This window comes from Podarcis pityusensis (genome assembly GCF_964106645.2).
Source record: "Podarcis pityusensis genome assembly, chromosome: 5".
Classification (NCBI taxonomy): domain Eukaryota; kingdom Metazoa; phylum Chordata; class Lepidosauria; order Squamata; family Lacertidae; genus Podarcis; species Podarcis pityusensis.
In genome coordinates this window covers 61,480,670-61,508,268 of record NC_138032.1, presented here as the reverse complement: position 1 = coordinate 61,508,268, position 27,599 = coordinate 61,480,670, and the positions used below count along the sequence as shown (strand labels likewise).

The window sequence follows — 27,599 nt, the reverse complement described above, 5'->3', positions numbered from 1 at the left end:
CCCCTCCCTTAGCCATATTCAAAAATTGCTACCTGACTGGGGCTGAACTGCCTTTTTTGGAACCTTCTTCCTATCTTCAGCTAGAATACTTGGCACCAGAATTTGCTGCATAAATATGTGACTACAGTTGGCAGATGATGAGTGAGGTTTCTGGCTCTCTTCATATATAAGTACTGTATATATATATATATACACACACACACACTGGTGAAAGAAGCCCTTTGGTTGGGCTGGCAACTGGGGGAAGCCTGGCATTGGGCTCCATGGGGGTGGCAGGTGTCCCAAAGGATGCCTCCAGGCTCCACCCCAAATCCTATGGCCTGCAACTCTGAGTAAGTAGGTGTAGGGCTGCTGTAAGGCCTACTCACACTTACTTCCAAGTAAACACACTCAGGATTGGGGTATTAAGTCTACTTTCAGATCAAAGTAAATGTGTTTCAGGATTGGGTATCAGTGGGGAGAGATACATTTTTTTCCCTCCACCTGGATCCTAACAACACACCATTGTTTTTGGAAGTTAAAACCTACTTGGGGAAAACCCAGTGGGATTTACTGCCCCTTGACTAGTCTGGGCTGGTGGTGGGGAGGAGGAGGAGGAGGAGGAGGAAAGGCTATTTTGTAGCAGGAAAGACAAACGGTTTGTAATTATAAATTATCATTTCTATATCTGTGTATATATATCTCTATACACACTCACATACAAATATATAAATATATACACTTATAGAAAGCAGCTGCTGTTGTGTGATTCAAAAAACCATGGAACATGGCAGTATAGTAAATAACATGAGAAAACAAAACAAAAAAGTCTATAAAAATGACCAGGACAGAACAAAAAACCCCAGCCTGCAACCCTCCCCCCCCCCCACTTCAAAAAATCACAGGGACCATAAATCTTGGTTAACATACAATAATAACACACCAGGACTTCTATACAAGGCAAATGTACAAAATCCCAACCTTGCTTGAAGCTAGAGAAGGGTGATGAAAATTGTTTGTTTCTAAATGTTGAATATTATATATATTATATATAATTTCACATTGACAGACTTTAAAAAAAGAAGGAAGCAGAGTGAAGTCTAAAACACAGTACATCGCGGCAAACTAGGTTTTTGTTTTTGTTTTGGCAACCAGATTGTGGCATAATATATGCATCTCCATATAAAAATAAAAAAAACAAAACAAAATCCACAATTGATGTCACAGGAATATTTACGAGAGGGTGAGGTATGAGAGGTTTCTCTCTCTTTTTTTACTTGGGGCTCTAAAGCCCAGACTCCAAAGAAAATAGTGTATGATCAACAGCCTAAAATAAAATAATAACCATAACATTAAAAACAATAACGTGGCACGCTGGACTCCGGAGGATGAATAGAGCTGTCACGGTATAAGCGATGGGATGCATCCCAAGTCCTTCCTCTTCCTCCTCACTACAAGGAGCTTTCTCGAAAGATCTTCTCGTTTCGGAGGCATCTTTTCCCTGTTTGCAGAATTGATTGGCAGCTGATTTTTTTTTCCTATTTACTTTAACAGACTAAAAATTAAACAAGCAAATAAAATAAAAAAGGCCCCACCAAAAAATATGGGGGCCGGAAGGGAATAAATAATAATAATAATTTTTTTAAAAACCACGAAAGCAAAGAGGGGAGAGAGGAAGGAGGTAAGGAAAAAAATCTAATGTGATATTTACCACCACTACATCACTGCACGACACAACACTTGTGCACATTGGCAATAGGTTTACCTGCCCCCGCGGCTATTCGGAAGGACAGGAACACGGGCTGGAAGGAGGCAGAGAAAAAAGAGGTTAGAAGGTGGAGCCCAAGCAGTCATCGACGCCGCCTCCCGCCTCCCCGCGCCCCAAGCCAAGCAATAGGGCCTCCGTCGTCGCAGGCACCCCGGCTTCCTCCTCCCCGATTCCCTCCCGCTTTGCTTCTCATGGGGAACACCGGCTGGGTCATCCTCCGCCTCCTGGAAGAGCCACGCGCGTCTTCCTTGGGCCCGCCCCGAGCTCGTGCGTCTTTTCCCGGGGAGTAACTGCAGTGCCTTACGCGCACCAAAGCAAGAGTTGACGCCTGTTTGAAGCCGCGGGCTCCAGCCCTCGGCAGCGAATCTCGCTGCAGTCGAAATCAAGCAGCCCGCCTCGTCGAACGCAGGCTTACTTTAGAGTAGGATCGGGCGGCTCTTTCGGAGCGAGCGCCCCGTTACCGGGCTGACCTGCAGCCCCCGACTTTTAACCAGGTTTACTCAGGTCCATTGATTGCCATAGTAATAGTAATCAATTGCCATTGACTATTTTCAGGTTTGTATGTAAAACTGGGGCGGCGCCAGCGGTCTCCCTCTCCCGCCAAGAACCTCATTTTTACATCGGATGACAAACTAAATATACTCTTTCTGGTTAGCTAAAAAACTTAGGTCCTTCTATATATATCCAAATATCAGTTCAAACACAGGGATGGATGTTCCTTGCCCAAAGGGGGCGATTCTTACACTCTGGGATATCTAGGCTGCCCTCCTACACGCACCCGGAGTTCAGTGCGTTACCTCGGAGTAAGTGCCTTTGAACGCATTGGCGCGTCCCTCTGCGTAGGATTGCGCTAGTGCAGGTCTCGCTAGCTGGATTCGAGGAAACGCGTCTTTTAAGACCGCAGGCTTAAGTAGCCATTAATGGGTTGACGTGTATGTCGAAGAAGCGAGATCCGCCCAGGGAAATCAGGCCTGAAGCCTCCTCCTGCTCTGTCCGTTTCTGAACGCACAGCCCACTCCAACGAAACCGAAGCGGCGTGGCTTTCGTATCCCTGACTCTGGCACCGGGGAAGCGAAGCCTCACCGTTTGCTCGGAGCGCGCTTCCAAGGGCGCGTCAGGCTGCTTTTACGCACCTTTGGAGTCGGATACTATCCGCTCTGAGGCAACGTGATTAGGCGGACTGACTGCTAGGGATCGGGGCGTTGAGGGCTCGGGGTACTTGCTAACCTGCTGGTAGCGGTAGGTCCTCATTTTCGGATTTTAAAAGTGTGTCTAAGCGGGGAAGTTTATTTCAATAGTTTTCATACCCGGATCAGAAAATAAAAACGCAAGGGTCTTTCAGATCCGGGGTCCCCTTAACGCCAGGACACTGAACTTCACGCTCTTGATCTTGCCCCTCCCCTTTGAATTTCAACTCGCCCCAAGGCACAGAAAACTCCGAAAAACGGACGCCTGTCGCCGCGCTCTACTTCCTACACGTGGGTTTCAACTTCTGATCGTTTGGTAGCGCCTTCCAGGCTCCCCAGCTCCCGTTTTCTAACCCGATCCTACGCACGTTTGCTGGGGAAAACCAGCCCTATATTGATCCATGGGACTCCTTCCAAGCAAGAGGGCATCTCTCCTGCAAAGAGCCCCCGCCGCCCCACTCACGCCCCCTTGGCCCGCCACAGACACGCGTTCATGCAGCTGTCAGGATGGGACGCGCTTACCTTGTGGTCCCCCATGCAGACATTTGGTCCAATATGGTCGTACACCACTTGCTTCTCATCGTTTTCTGACTAGGGTAAAAAGATAAAAAGAAGCCCATAGTTCGGAGAGGCTTTGCACGGAAAATGCAAAGTCGCAGGTATGTAAATGCGCACAGCAGCCAAGGGGAGCAGCTACACACATCGACATCCGGGAATAAGGGCCGTTAAAATCAATAGATCTCACTGACAAGGAAATGTATTCAGAGTCCGTGTACCGTTGCGCCCCCCCCCCCCAAATGTTACTTCTTTAGGCACAGATGGGGAAAGCCAGCTGGGTGAATGCCAACTTCACAGATATGCAAAGAATTGCAAGATCTGCTCCTAGGCATTATTAACTCACAACACATGCTTGTCTAGGAACACAATAACTCTTACCCTACTTAGGCAACAGGCCTAGACCCACTTACTCAAGACTAAACCTCACAGAATTGGCTGAGACTTAATTCTCAGTAGACACGTGGGACTGAGTAAACTGTATTTGGAAAAATTTCAAAATGAAGCCAGTGTAATTCTGAAGACTTTAGCCGGAAAGGTCTCCTTTTATTAATCGTCACTGCACTGCAAGCAATTCCTACTTTCTCATTCCGTATCCCTGTTGTTGTGCTACTAATACATAGCCAAAGCCCAGCACATTTAAATGCCACTTATTTCAGTGAGGACAATGAAAGCAAGTTAACTCCCGTTAAAAAACAGGCCTTAAAAATGCTCAGCTTTGGCTTTCTCAGGTCACTAGTCAGAAACAAACCTTCAAGGATGCAGCTGCCAATAGTGTTCTAGAAGGAGTGTTAACGGATTGGAAGCTGTTCCTCAATTGCTACTGTGGGTCCAAATATTAAAGGGGGCACTTCTTTCAGTACCAGCCTGCTCAAAGAGAGCCAGGCAACCATCCTATGTGTTCAGTCTTTAGAGGTGCATCATGTCTTGAGTGGATGAAAAGTGAGGGCCTACTTTGTGATGGCACCCTGACTGTGGAATACCCCCCAGAGGAAGGTAAGCCTAGTGTCAACACTGTACTCTTTTCAGTGCCAAGTTAAAACCAGGCATTTTAGATTATTATATCTTTACTTGTTTGTTCTTTTTATTGTGGCTTTGTCTTCACAATGGGTTTTTTATTTTGGTAATTTTGAAGTTTGTTTGCCTGCTGCCCTGAAGTCTTTTTTGAACAAAGAATAGTATGTATGTTTGTGTGTATATAAAACCAAACTTTCTGGTTTATACTGGCCAATTAATTAACCAGTTAATTTTTTATTTAAAAAACCCCCTGTATTTTAATGCAGGGGACTCTGCTTCTGCATTAATGAAGACTGGTTTCTCTTAGCTAGCTACCGAAGGCTGTAATCTGACATACAACCAGTGGGATTCCCTACAGCAGGAACGGTGAACCTGCGGCCTGCCAGATGTTGTTGGACTCCAATTCCTATCAGCTTCAGTCAATGTGATTATGGGATGATGGAAGTTGTAGTCCAGCAACAGTTTCCTCCTTTCCTGTACTGTAATCTTTGGGTTGTAAGGCTGAAATTCTTACCTGCTTTCCTGGGAATAAACCCCACTGAACTTAATGGGACTTAGTTCTGAGCAGGCACGGGCAGACTCATGTTTTAACTCATAGACACCCCAGTTCCTAACCACATTTATGGAGCTGGAAATCACAACTCAATGCAACTTCTAGGCCGGTTTTAAACTGGGGGTGTTCTACACAATACTTCAGTTGACATCCATAGGCTACTCCCAAGCTGAAGGTACTTGTCAGTCTTCACAGTTCTTAAACTCCTATTTTTCAAATCCACAATTAAATGCCTTAATCGATTAGGGGCACTGATAAAGTGATTAATGCTTTCAGCTCTAATCCTATTACCAGATTTGGTATCAACCCTGTTTAGATCTAATTAGGGTCTTCTGTTGCACAGAATTGGAAACACTGAGGAAAGGAAATGGATTTAACCCCCCACCCCACCCTACATGTGCTCTTTTATGAAATATATTTCCCCCTCCATCAGATATATCAATAGTAAACATAGTATGTTTGGGATTCCCTATGATTTCAGTGGAGCTGGCTTTCAACCAGATCTACTTAAGAATGAAAGCTGGAAACATCCGAATCAATGGGAGTCTTGCTATTTATTTAAATGGATTTTTGGATTTTTACATAAAAAACCGCCTCTCAAAATGAGAGGTGAATGAACAATATCCCCACCGCTTGATTTATTTCCACTCTGTTCTTCCCTGGCACTTTATTCCCTTTATCCTCCTCTCTTCAAACAAATAATGAAATCGACACAGCTTTTGCTACTGCATCGACTATTACATCGACCAACGCTGACCATCTTCTTTGTTTATCTAGCATAATGACCCTGCTAAAGCAATCACTTAAGAGGGAGGTAGAGAGACTGGCTCTGACTTGCAATTTCTCAGGCTGGTTAAACTGCGAGATAATTAAATCTGGAGCCCACACCCTTCTCCCCAGATCTTCCATACATACATACATGCAACCGCAGCTGTGCTTGCAAATAGTTTGCCATCCTCATTTATTTCTGATGAAAAACAGTCAAGCTTTCCCTCATCTGTAATCAGTCAAGTTTGACTGGGCAAGAACTTTATATATAAACAGCCGCATTTGGGACTATAAAGTTTAAAACTGAATTATCTTTAATGCAGTAAGAAAACTTAAGGTCATATTTGCTTTCTAGCATGCTTGCCTGGGAATCTATCTCTGTATCTATCCACACACCCACACACACACACACCCACACACCCTCCCTAACCTTCTGCATTGTATGCATGAACACTTTCCAATATTTCAAGTTCATAATGCCACCGCCATCGGAAGTGGAGATACATTCATCAAAAGCGACTTGATAATTTACAAAGGCAGCGTCAAATTGTGGATTTTCGAGTGCATAATCTTTAGACAGATAAACAAATTACAGCAGCGCACAAGCAGAAACACGCTCCACTCAGCTGAGCATTCATTACGCCATGCTCTCAGGCAGTTCTGTGACTCTCGAGCAGCGGGCAACCTTTGGTGTGTTAGGGCTCAGCAAGCATAAAATAACATGCTGGGGAGGTAACCGACCGTGGCATGATAAATGAGGTTGTGCTAAAGCTGTTTACAGCCCCATGTCTGTACAATCTGTAAGGAGCCTACTGCATGGAGCCTAGTGTTTTGGGCTCCCTGCTAATTTGGGCACAGATAGAAGCTCTTGCCCTATACAAACAAAGGAGCCCAAATCTGCAAGAGCTAACCTTGCTTTTTGGATGTGGTGGGGAGAAACACTGGGTGAAGCTCAACTAAGTTTTACTCAGACCCATTGAAAGCTATCTTAATCATGTTTGGTAATTTTTTGGGGGGGTCTACTCTTAGCTGAATACCACCCATTGCTTCTACATTCACATGGCACTTTGAAAACTAGCAGAGCGCCTTACAATTTTGCTTGTCCCCATAAATCGACTGGGGATGTAGGTGACTATTATTCCCATTATACAGATAAGAGAACTGAGGCCAGGGGATAGTGACAACCCAGTGGCTTGTTCTGGCAGGACTCCTGTGCAATTAACAGCTATCTTACCCGCCTTGCAGAAATTTAGCAGGTGTAACTTTCACCAGATGCCCTGAAAATCTCCGTGTTAAAATTTCGGCCTTGCCTGCAGGCACTTTGAAGGCACTGAAGCAGCACCAGAGTAAGGTTTCCACCGTACTTAATCTGACTTTGCAAAATTAGCTGCCAGTCGAATAAAACCCCCAGATTTGTGTTGCTGGGTTAAACTAGCAGCTGTAGCTACATAGGAGAGCCACAGCAGCTTTGTGACTCATGGCTGCCACATTAATCTGCAGATATCGCATAGCATATCTTGGGAGTTCTCAGCTGTTAAATAAATGTAGCTTTGAGTACTGGTGTCTCCTAAATGCTTGGTCAGTGGATTGGGAGAAACAATCCTGCATATGCTTCCACTGAAAAATGTATTATTTTATTTTCAGCACATGTTTTAATTCACAATATTTATTTTGCTTAGTGGTCCAACAAGATAGGCCACCGCTGTTCTCACTCTACAGATGGGAGAATTTAGGCTGGAGGTGACACCCGAAGCTGCACAGTGAGTGACATGGGTGGGGTTTGATTCCAAAGTTTAAGTTATTATTTATTATATTTTTAAGGTCTTCGCCCAACCATTGTTCCCAGGGGGGTATCCAAAGAATAAAAAACATAATAGAACTATCTAACTCACCATTCCAGTACAAAATACTAGCAATATAGAAATCACAGTGACAGCCAACCATCTCTTTAGTCTACAAAGGCCAGCTGGAAAAACATACGTCTTTAACTGTGAGAGTCAACAGTATGATGCAGCAGCAGCAAAAAAAAAAAAGCTAATGCAATTCTAGGTTGTATCAATGGAAGTATACTGTTGAGATAAGGGAGGACATAGTACCACTGTATTCTGCCTTGGTCAGACCACATTTGAGAGTACTGTGTCCAGTTCTGGCCACTACGATTTAAGAAGGCTATTGGCAAGCTGGAACATGTGCAGAGGAGGGCGGCCAAGATGACAAAGGGTCTGGAAAGCAAGCCTTATGAGGAATGGTTGAGGGAGCTGGTGATTTTTTAGCTTGGAGAAGATTTAAGAGGTGATACGACAGCCAACTTCAAATATCTGAAGGAATGTCACACAGAAGATGGAGCAAGCTTGATTCCTGCCGTCCCATACCCGAACCAGTGGATTCAAATGACAAGAAAGGAGATTCTGATTAAGCATTTGGAAGAACTTTCTGATTTTAAGAGCTGTTAAACCATGGGATGGGCTACATAGGAAAGTGGTGGGTTCTCCTTCACTGGAAGCGTTTAAGCAGGTTGGAGGGCCAGTTGTCGGGGACTGTTTCCTGCGTCTGACACTGGAGGTGAAACATAGCCATCATGGCTAGTCATTGTTTGAAATCCTTCTCCATGAATTTGTCTAATCCTCTTATATAGCGGAAGTGAGTTCCATAGTTTAACTATGTGAATAAGTACTTCCTTTTATCTGCCCTGAATCTTCCAACATTCACCCCATTGGATGTCTATGAGATTAGTGTTATGAGAGAGGGAGAAAAACTTTCCCATCCCCTTTTTTCCATGCCATGCATAAATTCTTATAAACTTTTACCCTGTTACTGAGTGGGGAAAACATATCACCAATGGGAGGAAGTGCCATAATCGGGAACCTAAGATCGGGTAAGCATAATTGCTCCCCGTCTTGTTAGCTGGCTGTTGTGTATAGTTCGGCCAGGTTCCCCAGGATATGCCTTCATGTGTTTACAGCGGGAGCGAGGATGGAGGAGATGTGCCCAGAAAAGAATAATGGGAGGGCATCTGGGCTGTGTTCCTAGTCTTGTCAAATCAGGCCCATGAATGGGACGGTGAAATAAAGGAAATTTCCTGGAAGTCCCAATTCATTAGAATGCAGAGCAACCTCATTTGTTTGAATAGCCTAGGGGATGTTCAAAACATTTGGATAATATGTGGGAGTGCTATGTACATTGGATTGCACTGATGTGGAATTATATAGAGTGTGCACCATGAATGGATTCAGATAAGGAGACCTGGCTAACCCCAAGATAAGTTAAGAACGTCCTAAATGACAAAAAGATTTAAAAGCATGTAGGGCGGAGGAGCACACCCTACTCTCTATCTTTTTAAAAATCTTGGGTCATCCCCCCCCCCCCCGAGCACAATCCCAGGGTTTGCGTTCTGTGGTTCTGTCCACATCCTTAGACACAGCTTGACCCCCTAACTAAACATGGTGACTTGCCACAAATCCTGTGGCAAATAACCTTGGAATAAGGAGCCAAATGCTTAGCAAACAACTAACAGCCCAATGGAAGTGACTTTTGTAAGCTAACTTGAAAAGTTCTGGATGGAGCATACAAGGTAGGTGAAATGATTAGTACACCAGTATCTGATGATCATTGGATTTTTGCTAAGGATAGCTGAGAATCCAAGGAGCGTAGGGTTGTATATCCAATGTTGCTGCTTCACTTGCACAGTGAGATTTTCACTGAACGCCCAGTTGTTCTGAGCTTTCAATAATAGATCCTGATCTCCAAAATATGAGGACTGGAAACTTGTTCAAAAATGAAACCATATGCCACCATATTTTCTAGCAGGTTCGAGGCACTTCTCAATAGTCAAAAGCAGGGGGCAGCAACCTAAGTCCCATGGGCTGGAAGCGGCCTGTGGAGGTCGTTTGACCGGCCCACGAGTTGCCCCCGAACTGAGCTGCCCGCAAGACAAACCTTGCTGACGCCTGATCAAAAGAGTCCTACACTTTCAAGTCAGTGCTTACCTTTAGAATCAGCTCTTTGGCAGAATGTGACATTAGGATCCTGTCACACCAAGCTGGGCATCTAGTGTTCATATACTGCATTCCCTGGCTACAATCTTCACTGTACGGATAGCTGTGGGGACAGGAAAACACCAAACTCAAATGTAACATCTGTTAGCAAAAACTCACAAGTTTTACCAGGCAAATTTATGTAACAAAAACAAATACAGGTGCTTTTTCTTTCCATGCTCACTTCTAATTTCTTGCAGGTCTCTCCCCCCCCCCCCCAGTTTGTAATTGTATTGCATTGCAATTTGTTGAATTGTTCTATTTTTAAAACTTTATTTTGAAAGCCACCTTGGGAAGTTGATTAAACAAAATAGAAGTACTTTAAAATAAACAAATAGAAGTGCTTTTAAATAAATAAGCAGTACAATGAGATTATTTTTGTTTGTTTAGGGAATGATGTCAAGTCACATGCTTAGTACATTTGTGTGAAAAGTAAAAACATTGGAAAGATGCATTTTGAAAAACAACAATAAATAGATAAGTATTTTTTAAGAGTTGAAATCTATTCTGCTTATTGCTAGATTGGGGGAAAAATGGGATTATAGAGGTCTTCAAGATGAAGGTTTTAAAATAAGATTTGTGGGATTGAAACAAAATCCTTTCATGCTTGAAGAGAAACTTATTTACCATCCTACTTGGCGTGATATTATGAAACTGAGATGCATAGCTCTCCACCAAATGGGTTTACAAGCTACACTGCCATTAAAAAGATTAGCCGTGGCAAACAGCCAGCTAAAGTATACTGAATGTATTGGAACAAACCAGTGAACTCAGTACCTTTTCCACCTCATCAAACCTAACAAGACTCATTTTCAAAACATATTATGAGAATTCAATTTGCTGCTTCACTGCCATACAGAAGTACAGCTTATTTCTGAGTGTCCAGGGGAGGCGTTGATGATGTAATATTCTTGAGAGCAGAAGCTTTGTCTGCAATTTAAGGGCTGACTTTTGCAGGCAACCTATTAATGTAGCTCTCCTTTTAAGTTGTGCATGAACCTGACATAACAAAGACTACTTTTATATTAGAGAAGTTGTGCGAATCAATCATATTCTGTATTGTTCACCCCTTAATTTTCACAGTATTAACTCCCTGAGGTTGCAAGCGTTAAATCTTCACGCTGAGCACATACAGCTACCATGAAGGCCTAAACCAGTTTATATGTACATATATCCAGTATATATACCCAGTGCTATTCACATTTCCTTAAATGAGCACTGCTTTAGAGCAGAGACTCCCAGCACTTCAACCGGCTCTGATCACACACGGAAGTCTTATGGCCATTATTAATAGTAGACTTAAGAAATAAAAACACAGCTATGCTTGACTTTGACAAGCTGAGAGCAATGGTTTACATAGGCGTTTTTGGACTTCCTATTACTGTGGCACTGTCCTGGACCTCTACGGCTTGGCAGCTTGTCCACACCCATTCTGATTAGCTCCATGGCTTGTTGTTCTCCAAAGATGCACACTTGCAACAGTCCTGACACATCCAGGGTAGCCATGGTTTTCTCATGGGTATTCTGGATAAATTGCTGCCCTCCAAAATTCGTAACTGGGAAATGGTGAGTTTTATGTGGTTCCCTAGTAGGGAAGAGGGATCATGGGTCCATGGTAGAACGCTTGCTTTGCATGAAGGTCTCAGATTCAACCCCTGAGATCTCCAGTTAAAATGACCAGATAGCAGGGGATATGATGTCAGGAGCTCGGCCTACACTTGAGTAGGACCCTGGCAGAGACACATGCCCAAATGGCATGTTCTCTCCCTCCTGGTCAATCGTTCGGGAGCTTCAAAAGCTTTCTTCAGCCTGAACATCACAGGGACTGATGCCAACCGACACCAGCACGCTTAGGGATCCGCAGAGTTTGTTCATCATGCGTGTGACAGACCTCAGCAACTCAGCATTTTGGCTAATCTACTTTATTTACATATAAACACACATGGATCACTGCAACATGGCTCCCTCTCTCTCTAGCATCAGACAGCAAAGAGAAAAAGAACAAAGGACAATAGTCCCAACTTCACGGAACACAGTAACACAAACATCCTGTCTCCATCACTTCCCACTCTGTGGAGTCAAAACACACACCGTCATGTGATAGACAAAAATCCCATGACTGCAATCATGGAGCAGGAATTCTAACACATGAAAGAGGTTTGCCTGAGATCCTGGAGAGCAGCTGCTAAAACTGGGCTAGCTGTACATCCAGTGTATTTTCACAAATTGTCCATAAAACTTATCCTATGTTTCTGTGTTTTGCTGATAACAGCCGAGGAAGCAATGAACAAGGTCTCTTACAAGAGAGTAAATTTTAGTGGTTGTGAGACAGCCAGGACGAGGAAGTCAGTTCCCCACCCTCCCCATCTCCTCCCTAGGGTCCTCCTACATATATCTTAGATATGTGTACACATAAAAGCCTTCTTCCAGTATAAAACAAACACTTGGCTGCCTTTGCACATCATGGTAAACCATGGCTCCCAATTCAAGTGGGCGCAACAGACCATGATCTCTGGCCTAGTGTTACATATGAACTGGGGACTGTGGTTGGATTCACTGCAAGCAAATCATGATATGAAGCCAAGGTTTGTTATTGGCTTACCAATTGTGGTTTATCTGAAGAGAAACAAACCATGGCCTCAGGTTTAGAAGTAATGCTAAGCCAGGAGTTGTGGTTTGATACTCTGCTAGGTGAGGAGCAAAGTGGGAGAGATCTCTGCATTCATGGCAAACCATGGTTTACTGTGATGAGATGACCTGGTTCCGCTTCAAGAGGTTCAAAGCAATAAGAATTCTGGAAGAGCCCAGGTTTGTAACAAATCTAGGCAAATATCTGAATGCTAGCATTTGGTACCATGGACAAACAAGACACCCAATTAAAGAAAACCGTTTCCTAACCAAAAGGTTCATTTCACAACTTGGCAACTCCCATTAGGGTAGTTTCTGAGAAAAGTCAAATGACTTGGGCTTTATTGTTGTCTTGAACAAAAACTGCAGAACCTTTGAAGGTCCATATTGTGCTGTCAAATGCTAATTTTGAAATTCAGCATTCTACTGCTCTTCAGAGAGGAAGATGGCAAAAGAGCAACAAAAGAACCCCAAAAGAGCAAAAAGAGGAAGATGGCTGCATGACTAGCCCTTTTACAGGGTCTGCTAGGGTCATGCCCCTCTACCTGGTCACATACACGGGGAGGATGCTCCAGAACAGGTATGACAGGAAGTCCTCCCTGTCTGGAGCAACATTCCCCTGTGTGTCCACTCTAGGAAACAGGAAATGTTGTATTTGACTGCTTCAGTGAATGATATATCCCACAAAAACTACTGGAAATTTATATAACTTGGAATTTGAAGATACAGTAGTATATCCCAATGGTGTATATCTAACGGGATGATACATTTTAAGCTTTATTTACTTGATGTACCAAAAGAATTCTGATTTCACTTTGAAGTACTTCTGCAGGGTCAACATCTGATGTAATACCTGGTATAATGGACACACATCATGCACCCAGGATTCTGTGACTATAAGAAAATGTCTGTTGTGCTTGAATTGCATTAAATGAATGAAGTCCAAATTGCTAACTCCAAAACAATTGGAGCAGCTGGAAAAAAAAGAATAATGAGATATTCACCCTGATTCAAAGGAGATGCCACATTCTCTGAAATTTTTTCGAATCTTTTTGAACTCTGTGCACATCAGAGGCCTTTGGAGTTTGGCCAAGACTGAAATGTACCTCCATTTAAATCACGGGATGGTTTGCTATTGAGTTCAGTGGAAGGTGACTTTCACCTATTGTCAACAATCCTGTGGCCAGTTACATGTGGATAACTTACTTTCAGAAGGAAATGATAGGTTTCTAACTTGGCCTGCAACCAAGTCATAATCTATTTTAGTTTAGTGCAACCCCCTTGCCCCCCCAAACAGATTTATTTTTAGATTTCAGGGAAGACTTTTGTGTGCAGATTCTAAAGGGATTCTATAATACTGTCACCTTCTAATCTTCTTAGGATCATGGATTGCCATGGACAGGATGCAGGGTATACATGCTATGCCTTCTTCATAAGCGAGGTCCTGATTTTGTCTGAAGGTAACCAGGATGCCTGTTAATACTTCATTTGATAGGATTGTGCGGCAAATGTGGAAAAAAGCCCTTTAAGAATAAGCATAGCTGTTCATAGCTAGACACCCAGTAAATATTTCCCATGGATTAAAGTACTAATTAATATTACTATATCTGCAGAGCCTCAAGTGCAAAAAACCCCCAAAGCAAAACAGTCTGTTGATGCAATCAGCTTAGTTCATTTGAAACATCTCTCTTAGGCAATGGCTATAATTAATGAGCCTTCATCATGTGCTCATCCTTTGCATCAGGTCAAGCTGTAAGATACACTTCTGTTGGAATTAAATTGACCAATCTGCACAGACCAAAATGCTAATATTTCTGATCCCCTGTTAGCTAACTGGCCACGATGTGTATTTCATTTGAGCAAAATCAGGAGGGCAAACAAGGCTTGCAAACATAAGAGTTAAAGTACAATGAGTTAAACAGCTGCCGCTTGCAAATAGTAGAACACCACCATGGTGACCAAGCTAACAATCAGAGTCAAAGGTCACAATAAAAGAGGTGTGTATGTGTGTGTCAGCCAGGCAATTTGGCAGCAAAGGGTAAGGAGGATAAATAGGTCCCGAATCATTGTTTCACATAGGGTTACATACAAAAAAACAAAACAAGGTAGAATTATTCCAAGTACAGTAGTAGTTTTTATAGGCCTGTATAGACCATTTGTTGTGTTGCGATGAGCCTGCACACTTGCCTCTTGCTGCATTAGCTATTTCTAGTAATATGGATGCAATGGAATGTTTCCATTTAGGGAAAAGATGACTAAGAACTTCCTTTTTGCTGCAAGATGGCAGGTCCTTCTTGGTACATAAAATCTGCTCATATCCACACCACACACTCGTGAATTGCCTGGGTGACGGTATCAACCTCAATGAATGTTAATGTCAATAATGCCTTTCCTGGATGCTCTTAGGGCATGTTTAGTTAGCTGTAATGGCCATAAAGGTTGGAACAATAAATATAAACTATAGTATATTTAGCCTGCTTAGACAGGAATAACAGAAATTAGTATGGCAATACAGTGGTGCCCCGCAAGACGAATGCCTCGCAAGACGGAAAACCCGCTAGACGAAAGGGTTTTCCGTTTTGGAGGTGCTTCGCAAAACGAATTTCCTATGTGCTTGCTTCGCAAGACGAAAATGTCTTGCGAGTTCCTGCAGGTTTTTTTTCCTTCCCCCCCCCCTTTTCCCCAAGCCGCTAAACCGCTTATCAGCTGATGGCTAAGCTGCTTATCAGCTGATCTTTAAGCCGCTTAACAGCTGATGCTAAGCCGCTTATCAGCTGATCGTTAAGCCGCTTATCAGCTGATCTTTAAGCCGCTTATCAGCTGATCTTTAAGCCAGCTAAGCCGCTAATACTGTAGCGCTAAGCCGCTAAACCTCTAATGGGCTTGCTTCGCAAGACGAAAAAACCCGCAAGACGAAGAGACTCGCGGAACGGATTCTTTTCGTCTTGCGAGGCACCACTGTATCTTCAACTTTGGGTCCACAAATGTTGCTGGCCTACAACTCCCATCATCTCTGACCACTGGCTACGCTGGCTGTGGATGATGGGAGTTGTAGTCCACAGCATCCAAAGCGCTACAGATTCTCCAGTCCTGTTCTAAGCGTACCAACACAGAAAATTAGGTTTACTTAACCCTTTTATGCTAGAAATAAGCACTTTACTAATCTAATATTGTGGCAAAAATGGATAGAGCCACTCTACAAGTCAACTTAACCATTCCTTGGCTGTTCATCATAGCCATTTTTTAAAAACCTCCCCACCATTGCACCTGGAGTTATTGTAAGATTTCCTCCTACAGTGAGAGAGTTCTTGCAAAACCTGGACTCTGACAGTGCTGACAGGGGAAGTTTCCACAGAGAAACCAAGGAGAAGAAAATAAAACAGCAGTTGTTTAATAACCTCATGCTATCACCGGTAACACACGGAGACTAAATACAGCACCCAGGTTACGACAGCCCTATTCAGACACTCATAATGGGCCTTAAATAAACAGGCAAGGAGAGGGGAACATGCACGAGGGCTCTACATCTGCCCTTTCTTCCCCATTGGTCTTTGCATCTTCAAGGATGACTTGTCTACAGCAAGGAAGCATCCTGTACTTGTGGAGGCCTCTGTGCATTTTGGAACCCTGATTTTCCTTGGGGGGTGCAGTTAAGAGTGCTTCTGCATGATGAATGCCTGAACAATGCTACTGAGAAAGGCAAATGTGTCCGTCCGTCTCCCCCCCCACCCCAATCAGGAAAAAAAGGACATTGCCGTATTTCAGAATGACCTTGCTTTACGCTGCTCAGTGCAGTGCAGAGAAAAGAAGAAATGTGATGGAATAAAGCCCAAATTCTTTGGAAGGAGGGGACAATAGGAAAATAAGCCAGTTCTCTCTACAGAATAGGTCTACAGAATATACTTCTGCTAGGAAGCTAGCAAGAAATCCAGACGAAAAATGCCACAGCTATGAATGAGATTTGACCTGTCATTCTTGCTTAGATGTGTCAAAGCAAAGAAATTGTCAGCGTTGGGTGGGGGTGAGGGGGGTGGGGGTGTCTGCTGAAGGAAGGGGTTTATGTGGAATTCACAAAGAGAAGAGAAGATATCTAAGACACGAACATATGTCCAACCAGTAAATTACATGACAGCCTAATGCAATGACAAACAAGAACAGGTCACTTTTAAGAGAATGATTAATACACGAGATTACTGTGCATGCACACTTATCTGAAAGCAAACCTTGTAGCTGGGTGTGAACCCCAGGCAAGTCAGCTCCTATCTCTGCCATACAACAGCTACAAGAATAATTATAATAATTAATAGAGAGAGGTGATAAAGTTAACAATTGCCCACCTGTATCATGGCGAACCACAATGTCCTTATTTCGTTTTTCACACCTACCACCTTTCCATAGTGATTACAGTCTACCAAAGACCTATTTTCAGCTTACCCTGAGCTTGCTGTTTGTTTAATGTCAGGGTGTCAGGTGACTGACAGAACCTACAGCGCTCAAAAGAATTAGAGTCAGTTTCTCGCCGCTAGTACAGCAGAAAACAAGAGTGTGTTTAAAATGAACAGGCCTCACCATTTGCTATATAAAAGACTCCCCCCCAACCCCAACCCCGAGGTTCACCAAAGGGATGACTTTTCAGGTGTCAGTGCTCACCAATAAATCAGAAGTGGCCTGTGCTGGTCCTTGTGCCGGCAGGCGTTCAATTGGGGCGGAGACAGGACTTGGCTAATAAACACATCCATCCTCTCTGTCAGTTAATGCCAACTCTTAGTGGCTTGGTTTGCATATACTGCTAAGCCATGGTTTATTAAGCTATGGTTTTTTAAACCATGGCTTAACTGCCCAGCAGCTTAACTATAGTTTGTTTACTGCCAACAAACCATGATCTTAAACCATGGCCTGCCATTGGTTTATGAAACTTGCTTTGCTTTGATTATAGTGTTACGTGCAATCCCAGAACTCACCCTTAACCATGGTTGCCCACCTCAACCAAGATGTTTACCAAGCTATAAAGTCATGAGTAACTAGAAAACATGCCAAATCTTGGAAAAACCTTGTTTGATTGTCTGTGGGACCAATCGCGGTTAACATTTGCTTTGTTAATAAAATCATGAGTTAAGAAAACCATAGCATAGTTAGTGTTATGTGTGAAGCAGGCCATTGAAAAAGAGAAAATATCATCCACACAGGTGGTTAAGTACCTCTTGAAGGTCAGAAACATACACATGGCTCCAGTAGACAACATTCAGTAATTAGTATCACATCTTTTCACCATTAAGATAACAGTGAAAATATGGCCATGGGAGAATACTGGGGGCATGCTAAGCTTCACTCTCAGTTCATGTGGGTTAATCAATAGATGCCCAATAGACATCTCCTGTGTGCCCTTCTCAACTCAGTTCTGTCTGAGAATGTGACCAGGAGTCCTCTCTGCAGAAACCATTTAAAACCATTGTCCTTGAGAGCAAGTGCAGCACTAGGAGGTCTGTTCAGTTCTGTTTGCCTTGCTATGTAGTCTCCCATTTCTTTATGAAGAAGTAGAATCTACCAGGTGAGAGCTGGGAGGGTGCACCAACTTTTGTGTGGCACAAGGGTTAAGACGCACCTCCGATAGAGGCTTTCTTCCACTTTTCCTCTCTGTTGTCTTTCTTTAGTGTGTTTGTTTTGTTTTCTCCTTTTTATATGTTTATATTTGTTTGGCTCTTATTGTATTATATGTTGAAAAGTTTCCATTAAAAAAACTGAACAAAAAATGAAGAAGCAGAGTCTAGAGATCCCAGCGAAGTCTCAAAACAATGGGTAGCCTTGGAAGGACTTGCCAGAAAGATGGCAAATTCATGTACGACATGAGCGGAAAGGCTAGCGCTTTGGGGGTTGTAAATCCTCTTGTTGCATCCTCAAATGAGGGCAATTTCCACAAGTGACCCTGAACTTCAATTTTGAATGTACATAAATCAAATTAAATATAACGGAATTGATTAGAACATACATATGCCTTAACAACGATGGCTTTCTCTTTCCTTCTATATCTTATTTAAGTGCATTGGCAATCTTTAAGAAAGATGCAATTTCATTTGAGAAACATTTCTCAACTTGTGCTCCAATTTTGGGAGTGAAAACCAAGGTTCAAATGATCCAGGAGAAGAATAACATCTGGGCTGGATGTGAAGAATCCTTAGGTAGATGCTAATCTTGATCCACATAGCACCAAGCAGTTGAAGAGTCTCCTTGCAATCAAACAGCAACATGCTGGAAAGTTCAGATACAATTTTGATGGTTTTCCTGATGCAAAAGTTAACGGCCACTAGCACAGGGCTTACTTCATGTGTTAATTTAATTACTTGATTGTGTATTAATGACCATGAAGTATTGCCTTAAGAACTGTTGATGAGACGGGTACAAATCACATATAATTTCCAAATTACTGTTAGAAGGTTAAAAAAGTGAAAAAAGATGAACATTGTTGTTAGCCTAAAAAGCATGGTTTCAATGATAACTAAAATTTAAAAAGACAAGAACTGACTTTTTGTTGTGGTTTCCCCCCTCCCCAATGAAGCTATAACTTTTTTCAAATTATGTCTCCCAAACCTAAAAAGAGTGAGCACTTTGTACAACATCTACGGAATATGGACCACAGCAGTAAGAATGGATAGAGCCTGAAGTTAAGAGCTTTTGATGGTCATTGATTACAATACAGTTTATAATGTGCTTCACTTTTAAATTTTCCAGGAATAATAACAATAACAATAACTAATAATAATAATAATAATAATAATAATAATAATAATACAACCCCTTTTTCCTCCTGAGAGCTAGAAACAGAAGAAAACTTTTAAAAATGTATTTCTTACATGCAGGCCTAGGGACCTGCAATTCTATCCCAAACCCAAAAGAATCCTAGTATTCAATTGCAATGTTCAATAAGAACAGACATCTGGAAACATACTTCATTTCTGCTCCCTGTTAGATAATGATTCTCGGCTAAAGTTTTTTCATTGCTAAGAAGGGTTAAAGATGTCAGTAACTATTTCAGCAATAAACAGAACAAGAAAGAAAGCACGGTATAACAAAAAGCATCACTTTAGGATTCACAGGAGAAACAAACCAATACAAATATGTAATAATATTACTACTGGGAAGCACAACATATATACTGTAGTTATGGACACTGTTTTCAGGGGATTTACAGGGGGTGGCAGCTATTTTCAAAATCAAAGCAAGACTGTTGCACATGAGTACAGAATTTTTTCTTGTAAGCATAGTGAAGATTCTAAGCAGAAATAGGAAAACAGATGAACTCTACCGTTGCTCTGTGCAGGCCCATATCATGAGCTCCTATATTAGTACCTGAAAAACACAGACTCCCTCTCTGCCCTGATTTTTGTGGTGTTGGTCATTCTGCTAGTTTTGGGAAATAATATACATATTTTATACAAAATAATTTGCACACCACCTTTTGGCCTTCAAAGTGCCCCTGGGGAAGTTCTAACAATATATAGCATATTTTAAATGTTGAAATGCTGCATATGCAGTAATCGAGCCAAATTTTCATTGCAATTGTGTACATGTCTACTCAAAAGTAAGCCCTATTGTGCTCAACGGGACTTACTCTGAGCGAAGTGTCTAGAGGACTGTAGCCTTAAAACCCTGTTGACTTTGCTGGGGAAAAGCTAAGAATGTGCTAAAGCCTGCTATCAAAACCAGCAGGTTTTCAAAGTGCTTCGATTGTGCTTATTGCATCTGAAGGATTATAGTAAAAAGATCTTCTTTAAATTGCCTAAAACAATGTATAAAACTTGAATCCTAAACGGCAGCTCCCAAACCAAGAAAATGAATGGATAACCTCAAAAATTGCAAGTTGGTTTTTATGAATTAGTTTTCAAAACACTTCTCTCCTTCCCTCTCCCATTGCTTGCCAAAAGTCTAGGCGCACCATCATCTTTTTTTATTCAGGTCCCAGCGTATTTACTGCCTCCTGTACCTAAACAAGTCATCTTGACTCTTCTTGTCAGACCACTGGCACTTCATCACAGCAGTGTCATGGCTCTCTGGCTCCAGGACCACCACTAACACGGGAAAGCCAAATTCATCACGAGGGTGTGCAGTGTTCAAAGCTGTCACGCCTGCCCTGACGGATGACTTCTTGAGGGTAAGTGATATGAATTTACAGCTTGTATCGCATTCTTGAAACCAAAACGCAAGTCAGGGAGAATGCAACTTTCTTCAGGGTACATTTTCTGCCACAAAGAAATTTAAGAGCGCTACCATTTCTGGATGGGGTGACTGAGAATTATCCAAGCATTCACCTCTTTCGCTCTGTTGGTTTATATACCTGGGATCATTTTGAGCGTATTTACAAGTGCCTTACAAATGTTTCAAATAAATAATGCCCCTTCCATAATTAGTAAGGCAAACCCGTTTGCTGCTGAAACCATACTTTATCCATCTTTAATGGCCACCGGAGGTGATTACAATGTGTTAAGAAGCAACTCAGTCATTGAGTTTAGTTCAGTTTAGTATTTCATTTACTTAGCTGGCAAAAGGATGTAGACTGACAAGGAACCAAAATACCCATTGCTTTGAAGAACCATTGAATTCGATGGATCATATTTCCAGGTAAGTGGGGTTAAGATTGCTGTCGCGATTCCTGCTCAGACCACCACAACAGAGGCTCTTATCTGAGAGGAAGGACGAGAGCTTCCTCATCCAGAGCAGCTGTATCTTGGGGGAGGGAATTACTGACATCTTTCAGCCTCTGTTCCCCTGACTTAACCCACCTCATGCCATCCTCCAGTTCCCCCTCCTTGCCCATCTCAGTCTGGCACTCTGAGATGTCAGCCTGGCGACGTCTCAGGACTCATGACAACTGCAGTCTTCATCCATTGTGCACATTTGCCTTACTTAAGAAATGCATTTCAGTCGCATTTCTTTCTTCTGCCCGGTAAAGCCAAGCCCTTAGAACAGGGGTAGGCAACCTAAGGCTCAGGGGTCGGGTGCGGCCCAATCACCTTCTCAATCTGGCCTGCGGACGGTCCGGGAATCAGCGTGTTTTTACATGAGTAGAATGTGTCCTTTTATTTAAACTGCATCTCTGGGTTATTTGTGGGTGTTTTTACATGAGTAGAAGGTGTGCTTTTATTTAAAATGCATCTCTGATTTATTTGTGGGGCATAGGAATTCGTTCATTTTCCCCAAAAAATATAGTCCGGCCCACCACATGGTCTGAGGGACGGTGGACCGGCCCACAGCTGAAAAAGGTTGCTGACTCCTGCCTTAGAACATGGTGGCTCTTCCATAAACTTACAGGGCACTCGCCTTCCTTTGCATCCCAAAATGTACTTGGCACACTTGATTCTCTCGCTACACTTTATTACGTAATCACTGTTTTATGGACTGTCCCCTGTTCGTGATTTATTCCTTTTTATATAGTTTAGACAGAGTCCTCTCACCCCATAATGTGAACAAACTCCGCACACTCTTGCCTTCAATTCCAAAAAAGCTTATGGTGACAAAGATGCCTCTACATGACGGATTATTCTGAACTCATGCACCCAAGCTTTTTGCAGTGTCCATTCAATGTGGTCCTCATCAAAACACCACCCCATATCCTCCCACCTATTTACCATTTCTGTGTTCCTGCTTTTATTTCCTGTTGTTTAGAAAAAGGATTAATGCAACTTTTCCTCCCAACTCCCCCAAACTCTGGAGAGGAGTTTGCTTCTGATGAGCGAGTCTTCTCCTATCTGCAAGGGAGTGGGTGGCGCTGTGGTCTAAAGCACTAAGCCTCTTGGGCTTGCCGATCGGAAGGTCGGCGGTTCGAATCTGTGCGGCGGGGTGAGCTCCTGTTGCTCTGTCCCAGCTTCTGCCAACCTAGCAGTTCGAAAGCATACCAGCGCGAGTAGATAAATAGGTACCGCTGTGGCGGGAAGGTAAATGGTGTTTCTGTGTGCTCTGGCACTTGTCACCGTGTCCCGTTGCACCAGAAACAGTTTAGTCATGCTGGCCACATAACCTGGAAAGCTGTCTGTGGACAAATGCCAGCTCCCTCAGCCTGAAGTGAGCTGAGTGCCGCACCCCACAGTCAAGTCTGACTGGACTTCATTGTCCAGGGGTCCTTTACCTTTTTTTACTTTCTCCTGTTGGGAAGCTTTAAACAAAGAAAATAAGGTGCAAATCCCTCAGTCGGTATTATTTCTAAACAGCAGGTATTTGTTTTTGTCTCTTGAGATAAAACATGTACCTGCTTTCTTCCAACTTCATTTCTTCATTATTCTTAATGATATTTCTATGGGTGCCTTTTCACCACAAGCAGATGAGGAGAACTAAGGAAGGACATAGGAAGAGGCTGCTGGATCAGACCAATGACTCATCTAGTCCATCATACTGCTCTCACAGTGGCCAATCAGATGCCTGTGGGTAACCCACCAGTGAGACTCAAGCACAAGACCACTGTCCCCCCCTGAGGTTTCCAGCAACTGCATTCAGAAGCATTACTGCCTCCAATCTTGGCAGTGGTGTGTGTGTATGTTGGGGATTGGTATGGTAGGGACCGAGTAATGGGCCCCTAACATAGGGGAAGAATGGAGGGTTGAAGGCACGCAGAGCAGCAAGAATCCTAGCTTGGTGCTAATACAGGGCAAGTGGAGGTGGGGAAATCACAAGGACCAGGGGTCTGGGAAGGAGCAGAAGAATCAGAGCCTTGACATATGTGAAGCAGAGAGTGCATCTACAAGTTTATGCTTTGCGTGAGAGAGGCTGGCAGGAGTTCCAGTGTGTGGAGGGCAGAAGCCCAGTGAAGAGGCCTTTCTCATATCATGAGTGTGAAAAGTATAAGGGTTTCATACCCCTAAAGCTGTCCCTCATGTATTAAATCTACTTCTCTGAGGGTATATGAATACTGAGCTTATCAAAATGGAAAACAGCCTTGTGAAATTTATTAAGGTGCACATTTTCACTACTGGAAGTTAGGCCATGCTAACTTAAGAAATATCAAACCTGTTCTTTAGGAAAAGTAAAAGTCCTCTTTTATGTAGATAGTATACACCTAAATATACAATGAGAGCTAATGCTATTTGGCATACATCTTCTATCTCTTATACAAAGGCCCCGAAATAACACATTTGGGCTGAAATGCTTTGAGCTATTAATAACAATTCATCAGCATAATGCGATAACTTTCTTTTTGTTGCTTCCCTTAGCTGACTAATGATTATAACCACTCTTAACGCCTTTAGAGATGGTTTCTTGTGTGCACTGGCACATGAATCCTATGTTTTTGACTACTCCACAATGAACATCATTTTTAAAAACAACAACAACCATATAACAGAAAACACTTAAAAATATAAGCCTGTCATTCATACAAATAATGGATTGCCTAAGTTCTCTTGCAAAAATATCTATTATACGGAAATTGAGTTAGCTGTTCTCCAAAAACAAGTTACAGATAAAATCTCTTCTATTTGGAAGTTAGGAAAAATTTGGAAGGAGGGGGGATGTTGAAAGGCAGAGATATATTCAACACAAGGTGTTTAAGGGTACATTGTTACTTTTATAATCTTAAAGAACTACCAGTCTATTACTACTTAAACTAAAACTGAAGTAAAATTATAATCCTAACATTAAATCCTCTATTAATGTGCAATTGGCTCTGAATTCTCATTAGACAAGAGTAATTACCCCAAACACTTTCACTTCATTGCAAGAGTTCCACAGTTCACACTTCAAGAATATAGGATATTTTTGCCTCCTTTAGATAGGTATCATAGCAGAAACCTTTATTTTGGGGAAAATCACACGCCTGTAGTTCTATAACTGTTGAACAAACATGAGAAAATCCATGCTGGTAAGCAAATTTAAAGAAAGGAGAGCTGTAAGACTTTTAGACGATTAACAGTATCCATATAAAACATTCTGGCCTTAATCCAGAGAAAACTGAAACTACAGGACTGGATACAGTTTCTTTTGCATTCCCAACAACACAAACTTTACAATGAATGGCATTCTAGTTCTCACTTACCAGATTTCCAAAGTGTGCTTAGAGTTAGGATGTTAATTAAATAAACCACTTGCATACATATCTTACCTGGGAGGAAACGAAATGTCCAGTTCATATAATTTGTCTTTAAAGACTGACAGCTCTTTGTCAAATTCCAAAAGCTAATGGGAGGAAAAAGAAACCAGAATTAAAACAAGTAAACAAATAAACCCTTGTTTTCTTCAAAAAAGGTAATTGTTGAGTACATTTTAAGCTGCAATACTTACACCGTGATAGGTTTCAAGCTATTGTTAATGTTTTGCTTTATGATGCTGTTTTGTGATTTTATTATTTTATTGTACACTGATTTGGGGAATTGTCATGAAAAATGTAAATTTCAAAACAAAATAAATGAAGAAAGGAAAACATGATGCCGGATTAAAATATTGTGAACAGGTCTATTATTATTATTATTATTATTATTATGAGAAAAAGAAACAGCAATGAGCATTAAAAACACACAATATGAATTTCTTATGAATGCTCAGAAAGTGTTCAACTTTGCTATTATACTAGGGGCCCACCATGGGGGAATTTGCTCCTTTCAAAGATTAGCTCATTGTTAAAGAAGCACTAATTTTACTTTTTTGGAGGTAAAACTAATTAGCTGTTCAGAATATTAATATATAGCAAATTAAGATGCTAACGACTCAACAAAATATGCTCATATGGTGGTAATATTAGCTGCTGTACTCTTCTGCCTAGAACAGAAGTTATGATAAAAACATAAAAACAAGAACCCAAACTGTCATCTTAAAATTTACCTGCAAAATAAAACCAAACCGCAAGGCTATGCAGAACAGCCCCATTTGACCACAAAAGCAAGCAGTATTCCTATTCAGCTATTCTGAGGCAGTCACAATATTATTTATGTATCACTTGATACAACACATTATTTATAGAGTTGTGTTCCTAGGCGGCAGCAGTGAAGACACAATACTAGAGACAGATATTAAGCCAGCTTTAATGTACCGAAAGAAGCGTATGAACCCCCGGACAAAGTTTCCCCCCTGCAGATTGCCACAAAGAAAGGAAGTGTGTAGCTTAACATTGTGCTCCAAAGCCAAAAAACAAACACCCTCCTCATAAAAGCACAATACTAGTAGTCTATATTTCAAAACAGGAACTATCCTGATGGGCATAAAAAAATAATAATCTTCATCCAAGAACCAAGACCAGCGTCGAGTCCGACGTGCAAATGAACCTATAGTGCTACCGATCCATTGCTGTAAATGCCACTTTCGGTTTTGACAAGCATACCATCAAAAATAGCTCTCCTTATAGAGCCTGTGTGTTTACTCCCTGTTCATTAATCATGTCCCAACTCACAGCTGTGCTGATACCATTGTATGAATGGCAGAGGTTCCGAATGAAATTAGATTGTGTTCTTCTTTCCCCTCCGCTCTGTCATAAATCATTCCTGAAATGTGCAATTAGCAGCTACTTGTACACATTAATTATCTGTGTGAAAAGCAGATACCTGAACCACCTGCACAACTGATTAGCTACCCTCCCTGTGGCCCACCCATTTTGTCTACAATCTCTGCAGCGCCACCAACCACCTATCGAGGCGGATTTTTGTCGGTGTACGAATATGGGCCCACAGGAGCATGAAATGCCACTCCTTCCTTTCTTGCATAGCTCATGCCAAGGAGAAAAAAACAGAGAAATGGTTTAAGATGCTTTATATATATATAAAAAAACCCCTCATTGCAAATGTATGCAAATTATGAGAACTTTAAGGCAAGCAATCTACATCCAAAAGCAGTGTAAGAGTTGTCTAGTCCCTGAGGTGCCATAAAGGCCACGTGGACTTTGATCATGGGACTTTGGAATAAAACAAACAAGTCACTCTAGAAGATGATCACACAATGGTCTGGTTTACATGCACCAGCTCATGGATTAGCACAGAGACACGAGCCTCAAGCTCCTGAGGAGATTGCAACTGCTTTACTCCTCCCAACACACGGTTTCGTGTGGTGTTTGAACCTGGGTTCATGGCTTAGTTCAGGCTTCCTCAACCTCGGCCCTCCAGATGTTTTGAGACTACAATTCCCAGCATCCCTGACCACTGGTCCTGCTAGCTAGGGATTATGGGAGTTGTAGGCCAAAAACATCTGGAGGGCCGAGGTTGAGGAAGCCTGGCTTAGTTCTCCCCAGACTAGCCCCAAGCCGATACCAAGGTTTGTTCTTAGTTTACAGCTCTTGGTTACTCTGGAAATAGCTCAGCCATGCCATGCCTTAGGGTGGCACAGCAGCAAAATGACTGGGGAGGTGCAAAGCGGCCCCAATAGTAAATCCACTACAAGTCTCTGGCACAATTTTGTTTAGGCAAGCCTACTCAGATATGTAGAATGTTTACTCTCTTTTCAGCTCATTGCTGATTTTAATGATTATGTGAATGTTCTAAATAGCTGATAATTTTGTTTTATTCCTTTCATAGACTGCTTTGAGGGTTTCTTTCTTTCTTTCTTTCTTTCTTTCTTTCTTTCTTTCTTTCTTATAATCGAGCAATATATAAATTGTGTGAAATAAATAATGTCCACCTTTGGACTTAGTGTGATGTGCAAACCCAGCCATTATAAGAGTTAGGGTGAGCTGTGGGGACTGGACTCTTCTTCCCCACTCCGGCTCAAATTTCTCCCAACAACCTTAACCAGTGTTTCCAATTAACTAAGGTTTGAAACAAGTTTCCCTTGTTTCCCTCATTAGCTTTAACCATGGTTAATGTTAGTGCAGCTGTACAGTGGTACCTCGGGTTACAAATGCTTTGGGTTCAAACACTTTGGGTTACAAACTCCGCTAACTCAGAAGTAGTACCTCGGATTGAGAATTTTGCCCCAGGATGAGAATGGAAATTGTGCGTTGGCAGTGTGTTGGCAGCGGGAGGCCCCATTAGTGAAAGAACGGTTTCAGGTTAAAAACGGACCTCTGGAATTAATTAAGTTTGTAACCCGAGGTACCACTGTAGTACAAACTGTAGTTAAGGCTGGCAGTGCAGGGAGACTCTTAGGAGAGGAGAGGCGCTGGAGACAGAGAGAGCATGCAGTCCTATCAGAGCAGCAGAACCAACAGT

The 27,599-nt window shown here is 42.3% G+C and overlaps 1 protein-coding gene across 4 annotated transcripts in view; it reads right to left on the bottom strand.

The window, feature by feature from the left end:
• Positions 1-1,292: 1,292 nt before the first annotated feature.
• Positions 1,293-27,599, bottom strand: part of INPP5A (inositol polyphosphate-5-phosphatase A) — a 232,379-nt gene continuing 206,072 nt past the window's right edge. For 2 of the 4 annotated variants that reach the window (XM_081007209.1, XM_081007211.1), the window contains 5 exons: positions 24,572-24,645; positions 9,814-9,925; positions 3,457-3,525; positions 1,745-1,781; positions 1,293-1,480 (listed from right to left, as the gene is read on the bottom strand). In XM_081007209.1, the coding sequence (XP_080863335.1) occupies positions 1,431-1,480; positions 1,745-1,781; positions 3,457-3,525; positions 9,814-9,925; positions 24,572-24,645 (342 nt within the window). In that variant the 3' untranslated portion in view covers positions 1,293-1,430. Of the gene's footprint in view, positions 1,481-1,690; positions 1,782-3,456; positions 3,526-9,813; positions 9,926-24,571; positions 24,646-27,599 lie in introns of all 4 variants that reach the window. The other 2 variants (XM_081007210.1, XM_081007212.1) reach the window with 1 other exon arrangement.